At 38.8% G+C, this 20,959-nt stretch overlaps 1 protein-coding gene across 1 annotated transcript in view; it reads left to right on the forward strand.

The window, feature by feature from the left end:
* The window catches only part of LOC124775462 (ATP-binding cassette sub-family C member 5-like), a 375,967-nt gene extending 359,071 nt beyond the window's left edge, over positions 1 to 16,896 (forward strand). Inside the window, exons 22-23 of the mRNA XM_047250294.1 lie at positions 3,665 to 3,829; positions 16,637 to 16,896. Of these exons, the coding sequence (XP_047106250.1) occupies positions 3,665 to 3,829; positions 16,637 to 16,720 (249 nt within the window). The 3' untranslated portion in view covers positions 16,721 to 16,896. The remainder of the gene's footprint in view (positions 1 to 3,664; positions 3,830 to 16,636) is intronic.
* The last annotated feature ends 4,063 nt before the right edge of the window (positions 16,897 to 20,959 follow it).

Consider the following 20,959-nt stretch of genomic DNA (forward strand, 5'->3'; position numbering starts at 1 on the left):
TCACTGAAGCTTCCACTGAGGAGTGGGACTTCATACCCCAAGGTAAACTTGATGGTCTCATCCAGAGTGTGCCTTGTAGAGTGGAAGAACTCATCCGTGTGCAGGGAGGACATACTCACTACTAAAGACTGATAATCATCGTCATGAGATAACAATTTTCACTATTTTTGTTATTAGATGTGCACTTAGGAGAGAAGACTGCTTTGTTTTGTAATGATTTTTTGTAACTTATAAAAATCATTCTTGTTTTCAGAAGGAATTAGGTTTATTTTGTTAATAAGGTATTGTTCAATTCTCAGTGGGTGTACTATAAGAAGTCATTATAATAATTTCACACTATTGTTAAGGTGTGTTGCTTGTTTCCCTTTTCTTTATAACAGGTTGTGCAAACAACAGAATGACCAAGAGTTCCAAGTAACTGTAAAAAAGAACATATATTTTCAAGAATGGGGATCAGATAAATGTGTGCTATTATGGGCCTTAATTGCTGATGCCAGTCTGTTGTAGAATTATGGAGCATGTTTTATATTTTTTATTACATTATTAGCAATTATTCAGTAGAAAAAGGCAAAAATATAAAATACTTAAGACTGTGTGTCAAGAGCTTTTTATGTGGAATAGCAACATGAAAAAGATCCACAGGAGAGCAACATGCTTTGACATATGATCATGTTATAAGCATGAAAGTGCCACAGAGCTTATCATACAACTCCTGTGACAGGGTGTACAAGAGAGTTATCGTCTGTTACTGGCAATTTTACTGTTATGATTCTAAGAATAAATATTCCAAGAAGAGTCCTGCAACATATTACTTACATTCCACAGACATCTCATGAAATGACCAAAGTGCTCAGTTGCATTAAGACAATGGCACTGGCAAAGTTTGTGTAGGGGAAGGTAAAGGAAACAATCACAAGAAGAGCATCAGGTGATAAAGGGGCAGGAATCGTAAGAGCTTGGGGAAGATGATTCGTCTCTTTGTTCCAATAGGATGGACAGCAGGTAATAAGTAGAAGGTGTTGGTCCACAAGGGAAGAAAGTACATCATCTATAATTGGGTATCCTGGATGGTTGGGGTTATAGATTTTTGGAAACCTGTAGAAAGTTGGAGTCCAGGGAATTATGAAAGAGAAAAAGGAGAAAGACTCAGGAAAGAGGTTTTTGGAGTGGCCTAAGAATTTGAGAAATGTTTACAGGTGGTGCTGGACTACTGGAGCCTGGTTACTGCAACAGAGTTGGAAGATGGGTGTGTCCGAAGAATAGCAAAGGTCTCTGTCAGATCACTTGCTGTTCCTAACCATAGTGGCAGAGCCTTGACCAACAGTGAGAATGCTCATGGTCAGAATTTGTTTTGAGTAATGGAAATAGGGCCAATTCGAGAACATTTTTTCACACAAGTGACTTATATGTGGTACCCTTCCCCTCCCCCCCCCCTTTTGCCTCATGCACTTTGACTGCACCAGGTTTCATTACTAATTTCAACACACATTGTACACAAATCTTGCTCTTTGGTTCTCCTGGTGCCCCTCTCAGCTTGGCGTCTCAAGCGGCTGCAGCTAACTGTGACATGCCTTGTATAGAAATCTTACAGTTGTGGCACCTCCGGCACGCTTCTCAACTTGGTAACTCAAGTGATGACTGGTGTCACTTGGGCCTTAAACTGGCCGTTAATGGAAACTGGCTCTTTCTGTATTTTGGAGGTTTATCTCAATGGAGAGATGTAAAGTGGCTTTCTGTGGTTTGGAGGTTTATCTCATTGAAGAGTGATCTAGTTAAAGATTAAGAATTTCTGGGAAGTAATCATGAATGAAAATACATGGTAGAAGTCAAATGAAGAAGTCTGTCTTTGATGAGTCCAGCATTATTAAACTGGGTATAAAGTGTTTGAGAAAGACTGAAATTCTACAGAATTGTGATTGATAACTACAGGTTTGCAGCTGCTCTATGGGACTATTCAATTTCCACAAACAAAATCAACTGAAAAGATAAGACAATATTACAAGTTGATCAGCACTAGGATATCAAAGATTGAATGAAGGAGGAAAATATAGTGTAATGGGGAAGATAAGATGTGAATGAATGAGCAAGCAGAAAGAAAGGAATACAGGAGCATGAGCATTAATAAAAGAGACTGATGAAAGGTATGGCTTTGTAGCTGAGTGATAAAGTGTCTGACCATTAATTGAAAGACATGGTTTAATCCCTTATCCTGGGATTTTTCATTGTCACTTTTTTTCTGCTGAAAATGATTTATGCATGGGAAAAATGCCAAGTTTTACTGTATGGTTGGCCACTTTAAACTGCATGTCCCCCCAATAACTGGCTGGGCAAGTCAGTTTAAAGGATGGAGAAAGGCAAGGTCTTCCTGCCCCCAATAGGATCATGTTCAGTAAAGCACATCGGTGTTCAAGCCAACCCAATTTCACAATAGCTTTGTTCTTTACATTATGGATGAAGTAAATGCACAGAATTGGAGATGGAAGTTTCTTTTAATTTAATGAGTTATATTTTGAATGAAACTTAACTATAGACATAGCCCTTCAGGCTTAAATAGGCTGGACAAGATAGGATTAGTAATAATAGAGCAGAGAAATAAATCCCAAATTATCATGTGCACAGTCAGCATTGCTCCCTTGTATTGGAGGGCCTCTGTTACACGATTTACATTAATGAAAAATGTGCTACATAACACAGAACCTTCTAATACTCTGGTTTCTGTAGAATTGTTTATTGGTCCAAAAACACATATAATAAGTTTTGTTGTGCACCATACTGCATACATTTGAAGACTACTGCTGATGGAAGGCTCATAACAACTAGTGAAAACTGCCTTATTGGCAAGTGTCTGGCAATCATTTTGTGGTCGGCTTTGTTGGTTATATTAATACATCATTATAAGTTAAGTCTAAGTATTTCATATTTCTCTTTACCTTGTCTCTCTTTACTCTTCTGTTTCCAAATTTTCTGTCTGATCTCTACCTTTTTTCCATGGCTGATCATTTTGAACTAAAGTCAAAAAAATGTTCAAATGTGTGTGAATTCCTAAGGGACCAAACTGCTGAGGTCATCAGTCTCTGGACTTACACACTACTTAAACTAACTTATGCTAAGAACAACACACACAACCGATGCCCAAGGGAGGACTCGAACCTCCGGCGGGGGGAACTAAAGTCATGCGCAATGAACTTCACTTCTCCCCTTTCACTGTTCTACACCAGTGTATCAAATGTTTTCTGTCTACTTGGGCTCAGTGATCCCTTCTACGTGTTCTTAGCTTCTGAAACATTTTGTATACTCATGAAATGCATGAAGATGTTATAAAAAATAAATAAATGTTGCCATAGTTTAATGATACAGTCAAATAAACACGCCCCTTTATTACTCAATGATGTATGTGCAAGTTTATGTTTTAAATCTCGGTGCAGCATAATATGTCACACAGAAGGCAGGTGACTGTTATTATAATACTGTAATTAGTAGTTCTGCACACAGGCTGACTGGGTCACACAGGTAAAAGTCAGACATCAGACAAGGATCAATAACGTCATTCTTTGTCTGATGTCCGACTTTTACCTGTGTGACCCAGTCAGCCTGTGTGCAGAACTACTGATTATTGCTGATTCTTTTTTTTTTAATTTATTATATCAATGTGTATTGTTCACAGATCTTAATAGTAGAAGAACCTTTGGTTCCCATAAACAAAAACATTCATCGCAAGCTTCAAGAGGTCATAGAAACTGCATTTCAAAAAACGACGGTGATAACAATAGCACAGCACTTTAAATTTGTTGAGTACTGTGACAAATTGTTGCTCATTAGAGATGGACAGGTACGTCAATTATAGTAGTTTATATTACAGTAAATATTGTAAATTCCTTTACTTCTGCATTTAACATTGTTTATAACTAACAGATATCAATGAGATAAAAATTTGTATTCCTTGAATTTGAAAGTCTGACACCTGGGAGTTTTCTGACAGGAATATGTAGACACGAGACTGTAAGTTCCTAGCAGGGACTTGACCTTTCTCTTTTCTCACCCTCTGCATTCCTTTTGATTCCATTTTGTAAATGAAAGGAAATCGAAGAAGTGAGAGAAAGACATCACTGAACTCTCTTAAATCTTGGTACTACTCTGGTTCATTTTATACTTTTGTAGGAAGCAGGAGGTAATAACATTAGAAATGACAGATGATGTCTTTGTATATAACTTTCATATTGACAGGAATATTAGCTCATGTAGTGCTACCTGTACTTAATAAGTGCTCAATCACAGTCTGAGAATAGGCTTGAACAGTTTTATTAACTCAAAAACAGAACAATAAAGCAAGCAGAGTGCAGAATAAACATAAAGTAAAAAAAATTGCAATGCCACGGAGTCCAAATGGTGGACACAAACTTGCCAGTGACGCCATTCATTTATCACCCCATGGTCACTCACCTCATGCCACAGCTCCATATCTGGATGGTGCAAAAGGAGCTAATGGATGAAATTACAACAGATGAGATCACAACAGACAATGTGTGTAGCATTTGTTACAGAAGCTCCCTCGGTGAAAGCACAGCATGGAACATCTTCTGTAAACTGGGCTAAGAAGTGGATATGTTGTCCAGAGTGTGTGGTGCACATAGGTACTGCATCAACTTGTTGTAACGGTAGGGTAGGAAGTTGGAGTGCTGCATCTGCCTGGCATGTAGCTCTTGACAACAAGTGGGTGATGCTTCCTTGAAAATGTAAGAGAGCTTCATTCTGCTAAGAGACAAGGTGGTATGTTTTCTGTTCACTATGATGACCATCATGTGTGTGCCTCTACGCAGGACACAGTGGGGTCCAGTATAAGGTAGTTGCAGTTGTGGTTTGATACAGTCTGTACATAACATGCCTGCAGGTCTTTGTAGGTCTGATGTGGTTTACATGCTCCTGTAACTTGTGAAGTAACTCTGGCTGGTTGTCCATTTCTGACAGTAGGCTGGCATCGACTAACTCCCCTGTCTCAGATGCAGAGTCTTGCCATAAACCAATCCACTGCCAAGGACTCTATATCAGGTTTGTATGTTGCTTATAAGCCCATGTCATTGCTGGCCAAATGATAACTGGTTCTCTTGTGATTGAAGTAGCCACAGAGCTTTGCCAACTGTGCAAACAAGTCTGACTAGAACTGTCGGCCTCTGCTGGTAGTGATATGGAGCGGACAGCAGAACCACACCAGCCAGGTCAATGTGAAAGCTGTGGCTCAGTCACTGTGAATATATAATGTTGGCCATCCAACAGAGGAAGTGGTTCCACCACATCAAGCTGAACATGGGCGAAACATCAAGAAGCAACCGAACTCTCCGATTGGGGGATGAATGTGGCACGTGATTTTGCAAAGCTGACAATGCTGACAAGTTCTCATCTACTTGCGGCAGTCTCTTTCTACCTCTCGCCACATGAACTGCTGAGGTACTAACTTGAATGTTGACCAGACACCAGGATAACAAAGATTATGTAAGGCCTTGAACACTGGTCTGTGAAATGCGATGGGGACAAAAGGGCATGATCTGCCATGTGACAGCTCACAAGAAAATTTTGTACATTTCTACCAGCTGTAACTTGAGTGCCACAGTGTCATCAAGTAATATGGTGCGCAGCTCAGAATCTTCTTACTGTGCCTTGGCAAGTGACATCATGTCCACAGGCTGTGAGACACGGGCCACTCGAGGGAGTCAGTCAGCAACAACATTGGTGATGCCCAACATGTAGCAAAAATCTATATTTAAACTGAATTCCAATTGGCTGTACTGCCACAGTGAGCAAGCATTGCTGTTTTTCCTGAAATAGCATGTTAAAGGCTTGGGGTTGGTGTATATCACAAACTCTCCCACTGCAACCCGCTGTTGAAAGTACTCAGTTGCTTGATATATAGCTAAAATTTCCTGAACATATATACTCCATCTTTGCTGGGAAGGTGAGAGCATATTCCAAAAATAAACCAGTGGCTGCCATCATGCATTACCCAGTCTCTGTTGGAGGGCTACACCAATGGCTGAATGACTGACTGACATCCACCACTAATGCCAGTAGAGCTTCAAGCTTGGGATGCACAGCAGTGTTGCTTGTGCTAGGCTCCTTTTGGTTGTTTCAGAGACTGCATTCATCTCCTTGGTTCAATGCATGGAGAACTGTTCTTAATCTTGGGAACAGCCAGTGCTGCATTGAATGCCGGCTGTTGTTTCGCAGTGTGTGGTAAAACTGATGGTAAAAACTGGGCACTCCCAAGTATCTACATAGCTCTTCTACTGTGGCTGCAATATGCCTTCAACCTTCTCAGTTAGTGATAATGAGCTTGCTGAAGATGTTTGATGTCCCAGGAATTCAACTTCAGGTTGCCAAAACACACCTTTCACTATGCTTAACACCATGCCATACTTTTCAAAACAGTAAAATGTCTCTCAGGTGCTGGCGATGTTGATCCTTGTTGATGAATACACTAATACATCATCCAAACAGGCAAAACAAGAGGTCAACCGGCACAAGACAGAGTCAATTGACTGCTACCAGGTTTGTGCTTAATGTCATAAACTTGGTCTCATACAACCCAAACAGCATGATAATGGCAGTTTTCAGGAATGTCCTCTGCTGCCACGGGAATCTGGGCACAGCGCATGATTGTAATTCTTAATAGTGGCACTGGGTACCTTTCAGGCACGGTTTGTGAATTGAGTTCTCTGTAATCACCACACAGATGCCAGGCTCTGCCCTCCTAAATGCAACTCAGATACCCATAAACTTCTGGAACATTGTATAATGCCTTCTTGCAACATTGTGTCGAATTCCACTTTAGCAATGTTGAGGCATCATGGAGCCAATCTTCTCAGTCAGCAAGTTATTATGTGGTGATCGTTTCATGCAAAAGCTATTGTAGCCTGCCTGGAGGTCTTGCTAAGAATGGTAATTCACAGAGCACGGGTGCTACTCTTCATCCGCAACCTACATGACCTTGACATCATATGTTCTGGCATCGTGATGGTACCTGGTAGTGATAGTCTGGTAATATCATCCACTAGGCAGGCATCAGCTGCGTCCAGCAGGAGCTGGTAGTGAGCTAGGAAATCAGGACCAACAATTGCTTTGGCAACATCCGCTACAGTAAAATCCCATGTGAATTGATGGCAGAGTCGCAAATTCAGCTCTTCATGCTGTATATTGCAGTTGTTGAATTATTTGTGGTGGACAAGCTAAACACAGTGAGCAGTCTGCAACAGTGCATTAATGCTCTGGGCAGGATACTAAAGTTAGACCCTACGTCTATTAAATACTTCTGTCCTGATACCCTATTCGTAATGAATAGGTGCCAGGATGAAGTTGGAGAGCTGGTAGTGACTATGACTGATCGTCATTTGCATTTGGATAGGTGCAGTGGCTAGTGCACTGTAGCCTGCTCTTTGCACCTTCTGTGATACCAGCAGGTTGACGGACTCGCATCCGATGTGGTCCAAGTAGAGGAATGGCTCCTAGACCGCTTGTGGCTATATCCTCTGCAGTAACTAGGACCTCCATGTAACCTCAATGTGCCAGTCCATATACTCAGTGCATCAACTTTGGCGGGCACAGCATCGTAATCTGCATGTGAGATGGGAAAGGTCATGGACACACCACTACCAGACATAGTCGCAGAACTAATCTGTTGGCTCAGAGCAATGCCTTGTTGAACTCAGTCAGGCAGATCTACAACAGTGTCCAAGAACATCTCTGTCTGCAATGTGACATTCACCTTTACCTGCAATGGTAGATGGCTGCTCCACAGAGAGAGCAAGAGAATGTCATTCACCATTCTGGTGTCTACCTTGCTGCAGAGGCGATGCAGGTACTGGGATAGTTTTCTGTCACCTATGTCTTCCGGAGTCAGCACTTGTCTGATACAGTCTTTCTGGGATGCCATTAATTTTTTGTAGGTGTTCTCTGCCAGTGGAGCCATGATTATATCCTGAACTTCAGAAGCATAATGTTGATCAAGCTGACTCACTATCAGTGCAAATTTAGTCAAATCCACTGTAATTCTGGCATAGCAAAAGCTGGCCTCAACCTGGGTAAACCAGAGAACTGGATTATCCGGGCAGAATTGTGGAATGTGAATGGCCAGTCATGATACTGCAGACAATTCCATCCCGTAATCAATATTTTGCGGACCAGTCTTCTCAGCACTAATTATGTCAGGGTCACTCCTATGGCAATACTACACACATCAAAAACATCAGATGTTGACTGTGGATATTGTATCACAGACACAGCCCCTCTGACTGTTCAGAGATGTCACTAAACCGGGCCAAAGATGTAAACAACCATCCATGACCAGCCCCTATTAGATGAAGGGGGTCCGACAGCTGATCAATTCCAGTTATTCCATTAGGAAGGAGGTCTACGGCTTGTGTTGTCTGTAATTCAACCATTCCTAGAGGGTCACTACCACAGTTCAATCATGTCCACATTGTTACTTTGTGCCAGGAAGGGCTCTCAACAAGGGAAGGAAGTGTCCAGGCATCTCAGAGTGAACCAAAGAGATGTTGTTCAGACATGCAGGATATAACAGAGAGACAGGGACTGTCGATGACATGCCTCACTGAGGCCGTCCAAAGGTTACTACTGCAGTAGATGACCACTACATACAGATTATAGCTCGGAGGAACCCTGACAACAACACCACTATGTTGAATAATGCTTTTCATGCAGCCACAGGACGTCATGTTATGACTCAAATGGTGCGCAATAGGCTGCATGACGTGCAACTTCACTCCCAACGTCCAGGGGGAGGTCCATCTTTGCAACCACAACACCATGAAGCATGGTACAGACAGACCCAACAACATGCCGAATGGACTGCTCAGGATTGGTATCCCATTCTCTTCATCAATGAGTGTTGCATATGCCTTCAACCAGACAATAATCGGAGATGTGTTTGGAGGCAACCCGGTCAGCCTGAATGCCTTAGAGACACTGTCCAGTGAGTGCAGCAAGGTGGAGGTTCCCTGCTATTTTGGTGTGGCATTATGTGGGGCCGACACATGCCGCTGGTGGTCATGGAAGGTACCGTAACGGCTGTACGATACATGAATGCCATCCTCCGACCGATAGTGCAACTGTATCAGCAACATATTGGCGAAGCATTCGCCCTCATGGACGACAATTCACACCCCCCATCATGGCATCTTGTGAATGACTTCCTGTAGGATAACAGCATCATTCGACTAGAGTGGTTGGCATGTTCTCCAGATGTGAACCCTATCAAACATGCCTGGGATAGATGCAAACTGGCTGTTTATGGATGACGTGACCCACCAGCCACTCTGAGGGATTTATGCCAAATGGCCATAGAGGAGTGGAGTAGAACTATCTGGACCAACAGTGGTTTGATGAACTTGTGGATAGTATGCCACGATGAATACAGTCATGCATCAATGCAAGAGGATGTACTACTGGGTATTAGAAGTAATGGTATGTACAGCAATCTGGACCATCACCTCTGAATGTCTCGCTGTATGGTGATACAACATGCCATGTGTGGTTTTCATGAGCAATCAAAAGGGCGGAAATGATGTTTATGTTGATCTCTATTCCAGTTTTCTGTACCGGTTCCAGAACTCTTGGAACCGAGATGATGCAAAACTTTTTTTGATGTGTGTAGATCATGTAGTGCTACCCACACTTAATAAGTGCTCAACCACATGCTGAGAATAGGCTTGAACAGCTTCATTAATTCGAAAACACAATGGAAAAAATCAATTGCTATAGGTGACATCTCAACATACAGCAAGCAGAGCACAGAATAAAAATAAAATAAAAGAGTTACAACTCCACGGAGTAAGTAATAAACATTAACACAGCGCTCCAAGTTGTGGACACAGACCTGGCAGTTGACATCTTTCATTTAGCACCATGCAGTCACTCGACTCATGCCATAAGTGCACCTCTGGATGACACGAATGGAGCTAATGTGCATGATCACACAGCAGGTGATGTGCGTAGCGGTCGCTACAATATTTATGTCCTAATGCACAGTAGCCATATTGGGGACAGATCACAACATCTGATGATATAACAGCAGTAGATTAGATTAGATTAGTTTTTCGTTCCATAGAGCCATGCTGAGGGACACGTCAAGATTTAGTTTTTTTTTTTTTTTTTTTTTTTTTTTTTTTAAAAACTGAGATAACAATACTAATAGTATGAATATATACAATACATCATTTGTTTCTATTAAAAAATTCATCAGTGGAGTAGAAAGAGTTGGCCGCTAGTAAGTCTTTCAGGCTCCTTTTAAATTTTTTATGTTTGCTGGCAAACTATTGAAGATGAGTGTTCCTGAGTAGTGGACCCCTTTTTGAACTAAAGTAAGTGCTTTTAAGTCCTTGTGCAGATCATTTTTGTTCCTGGTATTGTATGTATAAATAATATGTATTACACGCTCTTGTACTCTGAAAACTTTTGTTTGACTTGAAGAGTTACCCCAAAATATTATACCATATGACATTATGGAATGAAAGTAGGCAAAGTATGCAAGCTTTTTCATTTTTATGTCACCTATGTCTGCTAACACTCGAATTGCAAATACAGATTTGTTAAGGCGTTTCTGCAGTTCTGTGGTGTGCTCCTCCCAACTGAATTTATTATCAAGTTGTAATCCCAGGAATTTAAGACTGTCAACCTTTTCTATCTGCTCTTCTTCATATTTTATGCATATGCTGGGTGGAAACCTCTTACAGGTTCTGAATTGCATGTAGTGAGTCTTTTTGAAGTTTAATGTCAGTGAGTTGGCTTTAAACCATTTATTAATATCCATGAAAATATCATTAGCAGATCTTTCTAGAACTACACTCGACATACTATTTATTGCAATACTTGTGCCATCTGCAAACAAAATGAACTGTGCTTCTGGCAGTGTAACTGATGAGAGATCATTAATGTACACAAGAAAAAGCATTGGCTCTAAGATGGATCCTTGTGGGACAGCACATGTAATTTCTTCCCATTCTGATGATGACTGATGACTTAATTCACTAGTCCCTTGCACTGACACCCTTTGTTTCCTGTTAGTGAGGTATGACTTGAACCATTTTGCAGCACTGCCCGTGACACCATAGAATTCTAATTTATTTAAAAGGATGTTGTGGTTCACACAATCGAATGCCTTTGACAAATCACAGAAAATACCTGCTGCTTGGAACTTGTTATTTAATGAATTAAGTACATTTTCACTGTAGGTGTAAATAGCCTTCTTGATATCAGAACCCTTCAGAAATACAAACTGTGTTCTTGATAATATGTTATTTGTGGTCAGATGGTTGAGAAGCTGCCTGTACATTACTTTTTCTAAAATTTTTGAGAATGCTGGCAAAAGTGAAATTGGTCTGTAGTTTGATGGTATCTCTTTCTCCCCTTTCTTGAATAGAGGCTTAACATCTGCATATTTTAGCCAGTCAAGAAATGTCCCAATTAAAATTGACTGGTTACACAAGTAACTTAGAATTGTACTAAACTCACAAGAACATGCCTTAATTAACTTTGTTGATATTTCATCGTAACCACTAGAATGCTTTGTTTTCAAAGATTTTATTATGGAAGTTATTTCTTTTGGTAAAGTGAGTGACATATTCATGTACCTGAAGCTATTTGTAAAGGCTAGTTTCAGATATTCAAGGGCATTATTTACTGATCCTGACAATCCCATTCTATCAGTAACGGATATAAAGTACTTGTTAAATAAATTTGCCACACTATGCCCATCAGTTACTAATGTGTCATCTACCCTTAGTGTTATTTGCTCCTGTTCCTTTCTGGTTCTAACAGTCTCCTCTTTCACTATATCCCATATTGTTTTTATTTTGTTCCCTGACATTGCTATCTTCTTCTCGTAGTGCATTTGTTTAGATGTCTGAATTACTTTTTTAAATGTTTTACAGTATTCCTTGTATTTAGCTAAATCATCAGCATTGGAGCTATTCTTGGTCAACAGATACATTTTCCTTTTTGTCTTACAGGAAATCTTTATTCCTTGTGTAATCCATGGTTTTATTATAGACTTCTGTTTAATTTGAGTAACTTTTAGAGGAAAACAACTTTTCAAACATGGTACTGACATTGTTCATGAATGTGTTATATTTTTCATTCATGTCATGAGCACTATAAACACCTTTCCAGTTCATATCTTTGAGCAGTTTTCTAAAACACTCAATTTTTGGTTGATTGGCTACTCTCCTGTACTCAGATTTAGCAGTCTTGATAATCTGCTTAGAATTTACATCTAAAACAAGGAGCTGCATTTCATGATCTGATAGTCCATTTATGACAGGTTTTATGATATGATATTGCTCCTTTGATTTGTCTATAAAAATGTTATCAATGGCTGTCCTTGAGGATTTAGTGATCTTAGTTGGAAAGTTTACAGTGTGAGTTAGATTGAAAGACAACATTACTAACTGCAGTAAATGTTTACTGGAGATTGCATTAGAAAATCTGTATTAAAGGCACCAGCAATCAAGATTTCTTTGTTTCTTCCTGTTAAATAACCCAAAAGAGCTTCTAGATGATTTATGAATAGATTATAATTTCCTGCAGCTGCTCGGTAAATAGTTACTATTATATAGGATCTGTTATGGAACTCTATTTCTGTTGCACATGCTTCTAGATGCTGCTCTAAACAGAATTTATTAATGTCAATGTTCTTGAATTTATGGCAGTTTTTAATAAATGTGGCAACTCCTCCTCCATCCATATCTACTCTGTAGAAGTAGGAAGCTAGCTTAAATCCTGAAATGTCTAACATATCTATACCAGTGGTCACCTGATGTTCAGAGAGGCAGATTATGTCAATTTGGTTAGATGAATTCATTTCATCGATACAAATGAGTAGTTCATCAACTTTATTTCTGAGTCCCGGAATGTTCTGGTGTAATAAAGATAACTGATACTGCCTACTAATGGGATTATAACTGCTTTGGCGAAGATGAACTGGCAGTTTCTGATTACTTTCTGTTAAACATTGTTTAAATGGAGGCTGTATGCTAAAATCTGACTCCTGTTCATCTGTTTTCTCAAACTGAGTGTGTCTGCCAGTCTCTCTTAAAACTCATTTTCTTTCCCCCTTCCCTATCCTAAAAAAGGCATCCCTCTGACACCTGTGACCACTGGTATTTTACCACTTGTGACAGTGTCCCCCCTTAAGTTTTCTGCAATCAACCCAGACAGTTTTCCCTTCCCTTTGCTATTGAGGTGAAGGCCATGCCTAGTGTAGTCCCACCTATCGATAGCATCCACAGGAATCAAACCAATATGGGACCCTATATCCATCCTAAGTAGCCACTCCAACTCCAAGTTCACCCTCCCTGCAGAAGAGTTCATATGAGGCCGATCATGGCGTCTCAACACAGACACAAATCCCACACTCGTATGCTTCGTTGCTGAAACTAAAGTCTGAAGACATTGCTCTTATTTTGCAAATGATGAAAATATTTTTCAAGTGGAGAAAGTGGAAGCATTGCGCAAGTGTTAAAGGTGCAACCAGGAATGACACATTTTTGACACTTATTCCTCGTAGTGTGTTGCTGTGCAAAGTGAAAGTCATTAAGAGGCCTGGCACTAATAAGCTTGAGTCGCAGCTTTTCTGTATATCAACATTTATACAGAAGTCTGCTACTTCTGTTTCATTAGCTACAATGATAAGCACATGATCTCAAACCAGATGCTAGGTCATTTATTTCTCCATGGCCAGTTTTTAGGGCAGAAGTTACAACCATTCTTCAACTCCTTAAGCAGTACTCCCATGGAGACAATATAAACAAAATTATGCTAATAACAATACACATGAAACATACAACTGTGAAATGGCCAGAAAGAAACACTAATGAACAGTACAATAAAAAGCATACACTGCCATGCTACTTCATAATAATTTACAGAGTACAAACACATATAAATCTCATAATAAATTTCTACCTACGACACTACGAGCACAGTTTTTTATGATGGTGTCATCATCATTGCAATTTGGTGGATCTATGACGAATTATCAAACTAAAAAACTCCAAAGTCAAAAGTCAGATGCTTTAGTGCTTCTAGCTTTTTCTGATATTTAATGTAATTCTCCTTTAACAATGCTTTGTTTTAGTGAAAAATGCCAGGTTTCACCATCATTTGGATTTTACATTAAACTGTAGATATTACCCATAACCACATAACTCAGCCAAATCAGATGTCTCAGGAAGAAATAGTATTTCATCTCAAATACAAATAAGCATAGTGTGTCACAGTGTCTACAAACCAATGCTTAATTTTATGATTGGCTTACTTTAAGACTTTCATAGCACTTCTTTATTCTAGTTTTTCATAGACAATTGGCTTCCTTAAATTATGAGGTAGGTTGTCAGTGTTTTTAAAACACAGAGATAACTGTCTGGCAACATTACACATGAAACATACAACTGTGAAATGGCCAGAAAGAAACACTAATGAACAGTACAATAAAAAGCATACACTGCCATGCTACTGACTGATCATAAATGTAACTAAAGTAAAAATAGTAAAGTCTTTGCAAATGTTTTCTCACACCCTCCATTGTTCTTATGAAAGGAAAACTGAAGATACGAACCTAACTGCCTTTTCTTTTATTAACGTTCCAAACATTCACATGTTCTAAAAAAAAATCCTCCATTGTTCTTATGAAAGGAAAACTGAAGATACGAACCTAACTGCCTTTTCTTTTATTAACGTTCCAAACATTCACATGTTCTAAAAAAAAATCCTTAGATATTCCACAGATAGTAGCCAGTTGCATCAGTATTTATATGCTTCACTAGAGAATCACTCATGTATGGGCTCATAACACATCATTGGCATCAACCTTGTCAATCGATGAATGTTTTCTTACAGGCCATGTCATTTGGTAGGTGAGCCATTGGACTGTGAAATTAACCTTGTCTTTTGAAATATCTGCTTCTAATGTTTTGAATAACATCTAAGAATTTTCATACAATCGAAAATCTAGGATGGCATGTAAGAATATTATGAAAAGGAAAGTTGCTACTAACCACATAGTGGAGATGCTGAGTTGCAGATTGGCACAATAAAAAGACTGTCTCAAACATAGCTTTCAGCCAGTAAGGCCTAAGACTGCAGTCATGTGTGTGAGAGTTACATTAGCACGAGTGTGTATGTGTGTGTTTGTCATCTAATTTTGATGAAGGCCTTACTGGCCAAAAGCTACATTTGTGACAGTCTTTTTATTGTGCCTATTTGCAACACAGCATCTTGGCTATGTGGTGAGTAGCAACTTTCCTTTTCATGATATTGCTGTTTAAGAATTTTTGATCTATGATGTGTAAAATTTAAATGATTCTAATTTTTTGTTTTGAAATTAGCTAAATGGATTTGTTTCTAATGCTGAAAAATATTTCGTTAATGACATTAATGTTTAAAAACATGCTAGAATGAGAAACACAGAATACCGAAGCCTCTGAAGCACTTTCCACATGGGTTATAGACTGTAACAGCATTTATGGCCTCTGAGCCAAAGATGCTCAGTAGACAGCAGCACAGCTAGCCAGCCAGTGCTCAATCTGCTTCTGCATTCTGTTCTGTGTACACTTCTGTCATATTTGAGCATTCTATCAGGTTTTACATGTGTGAAACTATGGTTAACTGATGTCTGTGGTATTCTGTGAGTTTTCTCGTAATACCAGAAACACCTGGAAAGCACCAGGTGTTTCATAAACAGGCAAGGGACCTTATTTTTAAAGTGTACTCATTCTTCAAACATGAGGCAGATTCAGGCCAGCCATCCTGTGACACTACCAAGGTGCAGAAACATAACATAGTTGCTGTCTATGCACTTTCAGCTGAGTGGACAGCATTTCTTGCAAGCTGTGTTTTCAGAGGCCATTAATGCTGTAGCCGACTATAACAGTTTATATCTTCAATTGACTGTAACTGTGTCATTATTGTTATGGTTATTATTATTATTATTATTATTATTATTACTACTGCTACTACTACTACTACTACATCATAAAAATAAAAAACTGCTTTCTCAAAGCATTGAAGAAATTGTTATACAGAAATCATAGACTTGTACTGAGAATATTTTTCTTTGGTAATAAATATTTTTAGCCTGTACTGAGCTATCATATGATTTATTCTGTACAATACATTCAACTGCTTAGATTTTGAATTATTATCTACTAAGTCTGCATTCAGTTTCTCTCTCAAGCATGTTGTCACTTTTGAAGTAAAAATGAAGGTGTTCTACATTTAGTTTTGTACAATATTCTGTTTGTTTTGTATATGTACCCCTCCCTCATACCACAGAAGAAATCCATAGTATTTACAGCTACAACTTCAGAGTCTCCTTTCTCATATTGAGTGTTCTAACGAAAATCTCAGTTTTGATTCTCCACAGAATGAGATCATTTTCTGCTAAGTGTTTTTTATTGATTTAAATAAATAAATAAAAACCACTTAACACAAAACAGTTTTATATGCATTCTTTGGATATCATTAATAAAACGTGAAGAGAAACTGTAATAAGGGTTTAAAGATTTGCATTAAACAGGATTTTAGTATTTATTATGAAGGAACAATGTGAAAAATGATACTTTCTCTTCTACAGGTTGTTGAATATGATACTCCTGCTCGACTACTTAGAAATCCCAGATCAGCTCTCTCTGCCATGATAACAGAAACTGAACTTTAATCAAAAACAGAAAATTCTAAATACATATCAAAGAACTAACATAATTAATGTATAGTGTAACATGTTTTCTAAAACTATGTGAGCAGTAAAACATTCCTCAAAAACTAGTGCAACAGTCTTCATGACAAATGTGTAGATTAATATATGTAGATTCCAGACATACTACATTACAAATAAGCAACTTAAGACAATATCTGTGTAACAGGTAATGCAAATAATTTTCTTGTGTACATTATAAATGGTCTGGCTGTGCTACTGCTGACACTCATGTATGTATATACCAAAAAATAAATATAATACAACAACTTCTATCAATCATTTTTTATTTTATATGTCTATTTTGGTAGGAACCAAATTGAGGAGCAAGTCTCCATGGTCATAAAGGTAACCCAGTTCTTCTCTTGTTCATGCTCCCTGCCACAACGAGTTTTCTCACTAGTCTGTCAGTTACTAACACTATCCAGTTTCCTGCTTGAACCACTGACACCGTTCTTAATTGCATTGGTAAAGTTTATATTGTTTTTTGAGTATTGACGGACAGGAAAATATGAAATATATGAGATGTTTTCAAAAAGTATGACGAAAATTTTTATTAGAAACAAAGTATGAGTTTACATGGAATTTGATTTACTCTCATTCAGAGTACTGTCCTCGGCTAGAACTGCACATATTCTAACTTTTTGATGACTAAGAGTGTGCGAAGTGTATTTGCAAACTTTCCACTTCTCTTATACAAGTTGACTTACTTGGTGTACACAGCTGATCTTCTCTGGATAGCCAGCTTCTGGAATCTCTATAAACTTCTTCTTCGAAGAATGATGCTAGTTACAGGAACCTTAACCCTTTGAGTGCTGCACCGGTGCCTGTGGTTGGCCGTGTCAAGCCTGCCCTCGGGGCCCCCTTACCTGTGTACCTGCGCTGGCAGCCACTTCTGCGGACTACTGTGTGTGCCTGAGCTCTCCACTCAGCCGTCCTCGCCTTGGCCTGAGTATTTCTGGAACCACGGCGGTCATCACAGTCTAATGTACACTGAAACTGCTTACGCTGCTGACATGTAACTCCTTATCAAAGGCTTTCTTTCATTTGCAATTAGTTCTTGAGAATCGTCATAAGGTCTCAGTATACATCTATGTTTTATTTGGCATACTGATACTTAATTATCAGATTTTTGTATGTGACTCACGATGTAAACACTGTAGAATCCTTAATGACCAAATGTTGACATTCTTCTGTACTAGCACAATAATTCGCCCACAAACAACCTTCAAGGGAAGTGTCTGGATGCTGAGACACACTTTTGAAGCTAATCACTATATTTTGAGAGCATTGACCCAATAAATTATCCCCAAGGAAACTTCAAAATCAAAAATTCAATTCTGAATTCTTTTTATACGGGACACAATTATTATTGTTCAATAGAAATAAACAATGATTTATAACTTTTGTTTAAGAATTAGATAAGGAAATACCCAAGTTTCTAAACTACCTAATTAAATGTCACCTATAATTTCTAATGACCTTTTGTGCTTCAGAAACAGGCGAGTGTGTGCAATTGACCAACGTGTGCCTAGACGCCCTTTCCAAGTGTAGGCCTAGAATTTTTTCATAAATCCAGTGTCCTGGAAAAATAGGACAATAATCCATTACTGAATATTACTAGAAAATTGTAGCCTGGGTTGCGATAAAAGATATTTATTTAAGCGGTGACTAGTTTCGGGCGAAGTCCATTTTCAAACAACCATGTCAAAAAGGAATGTGACAAGCACATTATAGCTGTTAATAAAACCATAGAATATCGATAGCTATCCATCTTCTATGGTTTTATTAACAGCTATGATGTGGTTCTCACTGTCTTTGTTTTACATGGTGGTTTGAAAATGGTATTCGCTCGAAACTAGTTGCCGCTTAAGTAAATATGTTTTACCACAACCCAGGCTACAATTTTGTAGTAATAATAATATAATAATAATAATAATAATGCTAGAATTTTTTGTTTAATTAATAATATTTGCACTAAGTTTAAGGATTAACTTCTACCAAGAAGTTATGGAAGAATCCATAAATTTGTACTAAGTTTTTATTTTTGCACCTTCTGTATGAACATTTGAAGCATCCAGTCTGTGTTTGTCAGCACAGACTGGATGTTTCACATGTTCTTACGTAAGGTGTTTGTCAGCAAAGTATTTCATCTGGAGAGGCTCTTCAAGTTCAGATAATTTGCTGACTCCCCCCCCCCCCCCCCCCCATACACACACACACACGCACACACACACACACACACACACACACACACACACACACACACACACACACACAGTTGTATTTCCCATCCTTCCTTCTCATCTGGGCTTTGGACCGACAATGGTAAAGTTAAAAATATTTTATTTTTTGTAATTATTTTTCTTTTTTTTTAATTTTTAAGTAATTTTTTTCAGAAGTAAGGGCTTCATTTCATCTTCCAACTGTAGCAACTTGCCTAAAAGTTCTTCTTTGTGTGGTATGTTTCAAAACATGGGTCAACGCACAAAGATACATTACATGTTTTGCATTCATATTTCGTTTCTCGATGCACATTCTGTTTCGAGCAGACTGCCCATCTACGCCATAGTCCGCGTTTCTTGGACTCGTCACTTGGAATGACATGTGGAAAGTGCCTCCCAGTAAAGCAAAGAGGGTTCTCGTCAGAACATCTTCCTTTCCTATCTCTTCTCCGGTCTGTAGCAAATTTTTCCACAAGTTCTCATACCAGACATAAATGAAAATCTGCTAATGATATTTTCCTCCCTGTCACCGAACTGTGAAGAGAGTGAGCATTCAAAACACAAAGGTCCACAACACGAAAAAATAAAACTTTTTGTGCCATTTAACAGATTTACGCACAGATGCAACAGAGTTTAATAGCATATCAGAGTGGTCTACTGCTTCCATATTTGCATTGTAATCAACAACACATTGCGGCTTTATACTTTTTTGCCAGTTGTCCTGTTTGTCTTTCCCACGTCACGCATTTCTGTAGTGTTGCAGGTAGTCAGCATGACACTTCTCTCTTGTCCCACCACTTGATGGCAAGCATTGCATCAGTTGACATTAACTCGACTTCTCCTCATTTCAGTTTCTTTAGTAGCTTCAGAAAGTTGCACCTGTTCCTACGTACAGTACCGCATGCTGCTGTCCTCTGGTTTTGAAGCCAGAGGAACAAGGCTGGACTTGTATACCAATTGTCAACATACAGAGTATGTCCACGTTCAATGTATGGCTTCATTAGTGTTGCCACAATATCACCAGATTTCCCCAAATTATGGATTTCAGTTTCTGTTGTTGTGCCTATGTATACAATGAAATCCAAGATGTATCCAGTTTTACAATCGCACAACACAAATGTTTTGAATCCAAATCTATTTCGTTTCAAAGGAATGTATTGTTAAAAAGATAAGCGACCTTTGAACAATAATAGGCTTCCATCGACACAAGTTTTCTGTATGGATTAAATGCACTGCGGAACGCCACATGAAATGTATCAATTATTTTCCTAATTTTAAACAAACTGTCATCTCCACGATTGGCCGAGTTGTCACTAAAATGCAACATTCTCAAAAGTAGCATAAAACGGTCACGGGACATAACTTTGCCAAAAATTGGAGTAATCAGAAGTACATCTCTGGACCAATAATCCTTTATTCTCAACTTTTTAACATGAGCCATGAGAAGCCAAATACCAATGAAGCTATACATTTCCTCAAAACCTGTATCTTTCCAGGTGGATAGTTGAGAACGAACTGATTCCAACGTATTTCCATGGTGAAAGTGAAAAATCGGTTTGTTTCAAGTGCTATAAATTTCAACAGATCTTGTGAAAGAAATAGCAGGAAAAAGGACAGAATGCTTGAATCAGGTGCTAGTTGGCAATGCATGAAGTGCTGGACTGAAATCACGTTTTCGCCAATCAAGTTTCTCATTCTCACTATGGCTGGCCTTTTACGGATTGATTTGTCTTCACTTCCAGAATCTGAAGAAGAACTGTCCTAGCAGGCTCTAAAAGGTGAAGTATGTGGATATGTATTACTACAAAATTCTTCTGATGAATCTTCATCGTCACTACATTCATTGAAGATGTGACACTCACTGACACTGTCACTCCTTGTCAGTATCTCCAGTAATACTTCGTTTGTGCACTGATGCTGATGTGCCATTTGTCTGTGGAGCTCAAAAGTGACAGCACTCTAAAAATCCTGATGAAAC

The sequence above is a fragment of the Schistocerca piceifrons genome, chromosome 2 (genome assembly GCF_021461385.2).
Source record: "Schistocerca piceifrons isolate TAMUIC-IGC-003096 chromosome 2, iqSchPice1.1, whole genome shotgun sequence".
Lineage (NCBI taxonomy): Eukaryota > Metazoa > Arthropoda > Insecta > Orthoptera > Acrididae > Schistocerca > Schistocerca piceifrons.